The 8816-nt window shown below is 45.7% G+C and overlaps 1 protein-coding gene and 1 long non-coding RNA gene across 3 annotated transcripts in view; one reads left to right on the top strand and one right to left on the bottom strand.

The window, feature by feature from the left end:
* Positions 1-3234, bottom strand: part of TNFAIP8 (TNF alpha induced protein 8) — a 109604-nt gene extending 106370 nt beyond the window's left edge. Inside the window, exon 1 of one of the 2 annotated variants that reach the window (XM_074328570.1) lies at positions 3059-3234. Coding sequence is in view for 1 of the 2 variants with exons in the window: in XM_019746543.2 (XP_019602102.1) it covers position 3059 (1 nt within the window). In the remaining variant the exon portion in view is untranslated. The remainder of the gene's footprint in view (positions 1-3058) is intronic. The other variant, XM_019746543.2, reaches the window with a different exon arrangement.
* A 364-nt stretch (positions 3235-3598) lies between these two features.
* On the top strand, positions 3599-4377 carry LOC141570668 (uncharacterized). Its single transcript, XR_012494962.1, has 2 exons — positions 3599-3760; positions 3987-4377. It is a non-coding gene; the product is annotated as an uncharacterized LOC141570668 (long non-coding RNA).
* Positions 4378-8816: the final 4439 nt, after the last annotated feature.

Genomic DNA, 8816 nt, shown 5'->3' on the forward strand with positions numbered 1-8816 from the left:
ACCGGTGGCTCATTTCCTCTTCTTACCACCAAAATGTAGACCACACACTAACATCCACCGGATACTATTTGACTACATTTACATTTTACAACAAGGTTCACTGATTTTTTTTTTAATTATTATTTTTTTATCCTCCATGAATCATCCATTTGCAGCTACTGAGGAGCAGCACTGGTGGACAAAAGTCTAGAACTGCAGTCGGCTCAGACTTCAGGGTCAAAGTCATCAAAACCAGAGACAGGAAAGCTGGAATTAAACTGTTACCCACAGGAAAACCTAACAGTTGGGGTGTTAAAAGCTCCTTATCAGTGTTTGTTGAGTTCATACTGTGTACATTTAGTATTAAATGCAAGATGCGAGCAGTGTGAGTAAGGGTGAGGTGATAAAAGTTAATCTGGAACCACAGTGTCTTCCCTTCTGTCTCAGACTCCATTCTTTCTGTGAATGCGAAATTGGGGGAAACTGTCCATTTTTTACCCAGGTTGGCCCCTGTGCAGGTCCCCACTTCCCAAGTCCGTGCCCCTGGTACCGGGGCTGCACCGGGGCTCCATTTCCCCTTGATGAGAAAACAGGTGGCCCTTATTGTCATCACTGACCTTCCCCTGCCTCCTGAAGGTTACTCCATGTTCAATCCCTTGGATTTGTACCAGATACAAATTCTGCCTAGTGTGGAAACAAAGCTCCATTCTGACTGAGTTTGAATGACATCTCCAAGAAGGAATGTGTTACTTCCAAGGGGCTATCCTAAGCAGAAAAGGATTAATTGGATCAATTAACTATGAGACCTCTGGAGTGTGGCACTGTGGCAGATTCAACTTCCAGGATCCCCTATTTGAACTTCCCCAAGCCACCAACCATCTAGAAGCCTGCTCCTCCCCCCACATGGCATTTCCTAATGAGTGCTGTTTGGATGCAATCATTTCTCTCCACACACCCTTTCCTCCAATTTCAACAGAATAAAGAATTGCAGAGAACAGGCCTCATAAAATACGGTGTTCCTGGCCCTTGCTGTGTGCATGTTCACCTTCAGTTTCTGAAATTCTATGAGGATCCCAAAACAGCTTGTCCTCACAACACCTCACAATGCAGGTGAAAACTGTATCTAGAAACATAGTCAGAAACAGAAAGTTAAGAGACAACGAAGATGAGATTTTCCAGCTCACACTCCTCTTCTCATTAAATTTAAAAACACTGGAACAAAGAAATACTAAATCAAAAGTCTCCCTTAAAGAAAAAATTTTAAAGGACCATTTGTGCAGTATCACTACACTTTTGGGGGAATCTTCTTATATTAATAATATCTTAACAATTCTTAAATTATCAGATAATCTAGGTTAATATAATGACTTGTAAAGCCTATGTCTGTTAATGCAAAAAAGCTTAATACAAAACATTCAATATCTAAGATATTCATATTTTACAGGGAGGTAAAGTAGTAATCCATTTCCCTAAACTTTATTTACTCAAATTACAGGCAAATCTCAAAAGGTGGGCAAGGGGTTGGGGAGGCAATTAATGTGTATGGAGGGGAACAGACATCCAAAAAAATTCTACCAAAACAGCTAACTGTGTTACCAGCTGCAGTGTTCACAACTTGCTGACTTAACTCCCCATGACAGATCTAATTAGAAGGTGGCAATAAACGTTTCCAGGTGTTTAATTAAGTGTGATAATTATTTCTTTCCTTAAAGAGATGGAGTCATATGTTTACATTACAAAGCATAATGTTACCTTAGTTAAAACACTGTGGAAACACTTTTGTGTAACACAGAATTCAAAGCAGGATAAAAATATCTGCTGTGATAAGCAGACTTAGAAGGACTTAACAACTCTTTCACTTGCCAGTGCACAATGGCAACTTAAAAGACTGCTCTGTTCTGGTTATTTCCTTCAGCCACAGAGTTGTGTTATCCTTACACCTCAATGAATAATTTCTACTCAACATGTCATTCCCCTTCCAGCACTTCTTAGATGAATTATTTTCTTATCAAGAAAGTGGGGAGATTTTCTGGCTATCTCTCCTTTCACAGAAAGATCACAGCAAGAACAAACTGAGAGCTACAAGGATTCAGACTATTCGAATTGGATGGGACCTCAGGAGCCAGGGAAGCATTTTGTAGATGGATTCAAGTACAGTACTGCGATTAATTAACTTTGTAATGTAAAAATATGCCCTACATTGAGATAGTATTGACTTGACCCCCAATGAACATAATTTATGGAGGACTAGATAAAATTATCAGTCTTAAGTAACTCAAGGATTTTGTTATTTCAACACTGGACACTCAGTTACGGTCTCCTTCTTTCCATGATTCCTACAGGGCACTATGCTCTTTCCATACAGAACGGCGTTTTACGAAATCAGTTGTCTTTAAAGACATGGTGTCCCGGAATCAATAAACATCCTTTAGGTGCCCAAGCCTGGTTGGTCAGCGTGGTCTTGAACGTACCTAACAGCACCCTGAGGCTCTCATCAGGTGTCTCGCGTCAGGTGCTTAGGGCTGTACTATCACACGTGTGCGTACACACACCTTTCTTCTTCAAAGTTAGTTTCCACCGTATGATCTCAAGACAACACTTCAGTCCCTGCCCGTTTTACAATGCAGGGTTGGATTACAATCTCAGGCCAGCATCTTGGTCTGCAATCTGGGGCACCCTGATAACCCAGTCCCTTTCGACAGCATGAGGGGTTACCAGGAGGGCGTGACACGTAGCGGGGGCCGCGTCTACAGAAGGAAGGAAGGAGTAGCATGTGGGGCTCCGGGCAGGAGGTGGAAGTTAAGGGGTCGGCGCGAGTCGGTAGGGGCTTCTAACCCAAGGTCTCAGATTGTCGCTGCGATGCACGAACTGGGTAAAACTCCGGGGAGTTTCCGGAGCTGTGCGCGCCTAAACACAGACCTACACACACTCGCTCACACGCACCCGCTCACACCCACTCACACTCACTCCCGAAACTCTCGGTGGGAGAAAAGCGCATCCCCAGGAGCTGCCCGCAGCCCAGCGGCCGGGGAAGCCCCGTGAGGGTGCGTGCGGGACGGGCGCGCCAGGAGACACTTACTCGGAACAGGGGGCGCGGGGGCGCCGGGACACTGAGAGGTGAGCCGGGCGATCTGACGGCGCGGAGTTCCCTAGTCTCTCGAACGCTCGCGGACTCCTGCGAACAGTTCAGCGGAGCGCGGGCCAGAGCCGGCGGGAGAAAAAGAGTCGGAGACCAGAGGCGGAGCGGGACAGGGAGGAGGAGCCGGGAGGCCGGGGGCGGGGCAGGGAGGAGGAGCCGGGAGGCCGGGGGCGGGGAGTACCAGGGAGGCGGGGCCGGGAGGCCGGGGGCGGGGCAGGGAGGAAGAGCCGGGAGGCCGGGGGCGGGGCAGGGAGGAGGAGCCGGGAGGCCGGGGGCGGGGAGTACCAGGGAGGCGGGGCCGAGGCCGGGGGCGGGGAGTACCAGGGAGGCGGGGCCGGGAGGCCGGGGGCGGGGCAGGGAGGAAGAGCCGGGAGGCCGGGGGCGGGGCAGGGAGGAGGAGCCGGGAAGCCGGGGGCGGGGCAGGGAGGAGGAGCCGGGAGGCCGGGGGCGGGGCGTACCGGGGAGGAGGAGGAGCCTGGCAGCCGGGACTGGGCGGTCAGGCCTGAAGTCCCTGGGGGACCGTGGAGAGTTCTCTGGAGAAAGCGGAACAGGGCTGGAGAGCCTTGGGAGCGAGACCCAGACTGCAGAGCGCGACTTCTGGGAGAGAGGGGTCTGGATCGGCTAGGGACATACGCAGGGAAGGTATTACTTTTCTGGCCTCTCAGTTTCTTCGGTTGGTAAAATGAGATACCAGCTTCCTAGAATGTTGAAACTGTTAAATAAGCTCATGTATTTTTGCACTGTGCCTGTCATGTAAAAGTACGCGTGAATGTTAGGGTCAGTTGCCGTTATTATTATTATTATTGTCCTTATGAGGCCGAAATCCCGCCTGCTCTTAATTTTTTTTTTTTTTTTTTTTGCTTTTCAGCTTCTATTGGCCTCAAGTCTACCCAGTGATGTCTGACACGCTTGTGATTCATGGCTTCCATTCGCAGAGGTTGCAGGGCTTCCTCTCTGAGTTAAAGGCTCATTTTTTTGGCTCCTGGGAAGCAACCCAGTCTCAGCCATCACCTCACACCCCCCAAGACTTCATCGTAATGTCCCCTGGCCACTGAGCAGAAACAAGTTCTCCACCAGGATGGAGTAGAATCTGGGCCTTCCTTCTGAGAAGCCCTGATCCAGGGTAACCATTCTCAAAGGCTAGGGTGCTAGATGTTCCTGGAAGTACGATGAATCCATCCATATCATGAACATCCATTAAGCACTTACTAGATGGTGGCTCTGGGGAGAGGGCTAGGTATTAATAAAACTAGCAAAACAATATGTGCAGGTCACTGCTCTAATCCTAACAACCTATAATGTAGATTATAGGTTGCTATAGCTGGCTCCTATCGCTACCCTGATTTTACAAAGGGGTAGGGAGGTACAGTGAAGTAAAATAGTAGCCTCCTCAAAATTACACATTTACAAAGTGGCAGAACATGATTGGGTGACAGGACAGTAAACATTTGGTGGGTGAAATAGACAAAAATTATAACACATATGGGTTTAATGCCTCAAATAGGAATATACACAAGGTTCAGAGGTGTTTACAAGAGGACATCATCCTGTGGTTGTAGCTATAAGGAGGGCGAGGAAAGCATCAGGAAGATCTTCCTGAAGGTGGTGGTGTCTGAAGTGAGTTTGGAAGAAGCAGTGTGAACTGCACAAGCTATAGGTGGAAAAAGAGCACAGTAAACATTTTTCAAGCATTAAAGGGTTTGGGGAAGAAGTGGAATGGGGATTGGAATGAAGCTAAAACAATAGGAAAGGACTAAATCTAAGTACTTTCTTTCTATAGGAACTAAAGAATATGAATTTGACCCCTGGCTAAGTGGAAAGTCAGAAGGATTTTAAGGCTGAGAGACATCCTCAAATGTTCTAAAAAGGTTAATCAGAAAACAGCATAAAAAATGCTAGAGCCATGAAACTTGCTCATGAAATTAAAATGTGTCCCAGTTTGTGATTGTTGATGGTAAACAAAAACCAACTAAGTATTCTGTCACCAAAAAAGATTTATAGTCATGAGCTCCTTAAGGATGGGGACACATTTTTAAGAAACCAATGGTTAGGCAGTTTCTCTTTGTGTGACCATCATAGGGTGCACTGATACAAAACTAAATGGTATAGCCTCCTACACACCTAGGCGATATGGTGTAGTCGGTGGGGAGGGGAGTAATTTTCCCTCTACCTTTCTAGGTTCTTGGCTGAGACATCCCCTTAATAAAAGACAGATTAGCTGGAGAAAAAGTTTCATAATATGTATATCTCCTGGATACATAGGAGAGACTCAAGAAAACTGAGTAGCTTGTCAAAATGCCTGAAACCACCACCTTAAATACAATCTTCAGCTGAAGATAAAGGATGTTGGGGATGGGGAGAGTCAGTTATGGGAGTTACCAGGAAAAGCACAGTAAACAAGGATGAGGGTGTTATGTGGATTTACATTGTCTTCTGCATTAGTAAGAGGTTCTAGAGACAAAACAATCCCCACTCTTCATGGTACAACCTGGAAAACATCCTTACAAATGGAAATGTCTTTTACTACAAAGGTAACTTCTACTTGGTTTTCAGAGCTTCTCTCCGGCTGCTACTTCTTAAAATTAACCAGCCTGAAGCAATCCTTAGGCTAAAGAGACATATTTTGGGGTGACCAATTCTGTTCCTCCACAGCTCCTAGGTTACAAACCTATACAGCATGTTACTGCACTAAGTACTGTAGGCAACCATAACACAATGGTAAATATTTCCGTAATGAGTTGTGCTACAAAGCCATTAAGTGACAGGAATTTTTCATCTCCATTATCTTCTTGTGGGGCCACAGTGGTATATTTGGTTCCATCCAGCGTTGACCAAAACGCCGGTATTCCATGCATGACTGTACCTAGGGGGAGGGGGAAGAAAGAAGTACAGTCCGGTTCCTGCAGACATGGCTAGCAACGTGCACACAGACAAAGCAAGAAGCAGGAAGCTCTTTTACACAGTATGTTAAGGGGAGGGGCTGTTACAACCATAGAGCTCTGTTATAAACAGTTTTTCTCACAGGGCTTTCTCCACAGACAAAGAATGTGAGAGCTCCTCCCACAGGCCCTCCTCATTCCTGTCTTTGAGGTGTCGGTCGGTGGCCTCTAAAAGCTGGGAATGGAGGGACCCCAGCCATAAAAAAAATGGGAATGCCAGTCCTACAGGCATTCTGTCAATAACCTGAATGAGCAAGGAAATGGACTTCTTCTTAAAACCTCCAAAAAGGAACTCAGCTCTCCTGACATTTTGATTTTATCCATACTAGACTTCTGAACTTTAGAACTGTAAAATAATAGGTTTGTGTTGTTTTAAACCCCCAAATTGGCGGCAATTTGTTGTGGCATTAATAGGAAATGAATACAGATGCTGAGGGCCTTACCTAAGTAGATGGGAAGATGCATTCAAGACGAACACAGGCCTTGGAGACTGATGGGTATGGGAGGTGTTGACTTTAAAAACAAAAGAGCCAGTTATTTTACCAGCAAAATGGGCTTATTCTGGAACATCATAGGAATTACAATTCGGGACAAGGAAAATGGTGATTTATAGGCAAGTCTGAAGAACAGAGACGAGGGACTTGTTTTATAGTGGAAAAAGAGTACGTGGGAAGGGGCTGTTTCGGAAGAGTTCAGGGAGGTAACAGCTTCTCGTTGGCTGAGAGTGGCGGTTTCTCATTGGCTGAGTTGTAACCAGGCAACCAGCTAAAGTGGTTCAGGGGAGCATTGACCAAGGTGAAGGTGTTTTGCTGGGCAAGGAGAAATTCTTCCTCTTACTGTGTTAAGTCTTGCCCTTTGGGGTCTGGGTGGCAGTGCATGAGAGCTCCCCCTTCAGGGCTTCCTGACTCCATTTTAAATGAGATTCCTTTGTTTATTTTTAACAGTGGTGAGGGAAGGAGAATCATCTAGTTTGATTTACCAGGTTTCTGCATTAGCAGGCTCAGTCTTTGGTGGTGCTGCCCAGTGGAGGAAGGGACAAAGGCATGTACTTTCTAAATACATTTGGAGTCTGCAGTGATGCAAGTTAAATCAGGATTGAAAGAGTTTGTACACTCCCAGCCTTTCTCACCCCCAAATAATTAGAAACAATCCGCGAATGCCCATGAGCAGTGTTATTTGTCACCACCAACTGAGAGTTCTAGTAGTGGGTCTACCCTGTGTAAGCTGGCTGACTGGATAAAGCACAAAGCTTTAATGAGACTGGCTTCCACTGTGTGAGCTGGAAGGGGGAGTCCTGTCTGCATGATTGTGTGAGAGTCAGCCAGGATGTCGTGGTGCCTGCAACCGCAACCCCAGTCACTACCACCAGTGCTTCAGTTCAGCCTCCTTTGTCCCCAGCTGCACCCTGGAGCAGCAGTCCATGAAGCCCCATCTACCTTTCTCTTTATAAAGATCCTATGATCCTTATCTCCAACATTTCATACCCCGACAGCCTCATCGTTGGTGCCCACGCTGTTCCTTTACTTCATGTAGACTTGTGTTTCTCCCCGTCGGCTTCCTTTCCTATCCGGCCTAACCTCAGGAACCAATATTTCAGTCACTCACTGCTAGTGCCTCCAATTTCTTTATCCTGTTGCCATTCCCTTTACTCACCTGGCAAATCTTTCTAGCCATCCACAGAGAAGGGGGTTCTATCTTTACCCCTTTCATCCATACATCTTTCCTACCCATCACACTTCCCACTCGTGATAGACAATCTCACATCCTATTGCATAGAAACTATACAGATCTTCAGTAGAGTTTTCTGGACTTCCTGCCCCAGGTACCGAAAATGCCACTTGTACCCGCACTCATCTTGACTTCCTTTCTTCTCACCACAGTGTAGGAGAGCAAACCCATTCACCAGTCTTCTGGGTAGCCTCTGAGCCCTCCTATCTACAGGGGCCGCATGCTGTAAAACGCTCATTCTCATTTATCTTCAACCTCTCAATTTCTGTATTTCCCTACATAAAAGTGCTAAAATTGAAAGTAATATAAAAGTTAAAATTTTCCATGGACCCTACCACCTTCTCTCACCACCACTCACTTTACTAGAGCCACCTAGACCTGAGAGAGCAGGGCTGCTAATAATAGAAACAATGCAGAGGCCATTGTCTCAGTGCTTACTTTACAGGGCCAGGAAAGTAGCCTCAGAAATCTCAGGCAACAGGCATCATTGTCATCAAAGAACCACTAGTTTTAACTTTGGTAAAGACAGAGGACTCCATCTTATTTCATAGTGTGATAATACTTAGAAATTAACAAGATAATTAACTTTCCTATCTTACTTGGGCCTATAGGTACTTGGATCATTTCATTTGCAAATTACCTCTTGCATATTTCCAATTTGGAGTTGTAAAAAACGTTTAGAATCCAGGAAGCTCCTACTAACCAGGCCATTATTCAATGGCTAAATGTATTTTAAAATAATTGCAATTACGTCTGGATTAATGAATCCTCTCAGACCAAATAAAACCCCCAAACAAAACCCTCCAAACCCTATAAATCACATGAAGTAGAGATAGCTGTAACTACAGCTGCATACCAAAAATACCTCTGTGCATACCTCCTATTTTTACTTCTGCCCAGCTGAAGGTATAGAAACTAATTTTAGACAAAGTTGTAAAGTTCCAAGAAATCTGACCGTTTTCTCTTTTACTCTTCTCTCTTGCTTCAAGCCTCTACTCTGCTTACTCAGTGGCAGCCTCCTCTTTTTGACT

The sequence above is a fragment of the Rhinolophus sinicus genome, linkage group LG03 (genome assembly GCF_036562045.2).
Source record: "Rhinolophus sinicus isolate RSC01 linkage group LG03, ASM3656204v1, whole genome shotgun sequence".
Classification (NCBI taxonomy): domain Eukaryota; kingdom Metazoa; phylum Chordata; class Mammalia; order Chiroptera; family Rhinolophidae; genus Rhinolophus; species Rhinolophus sinicus.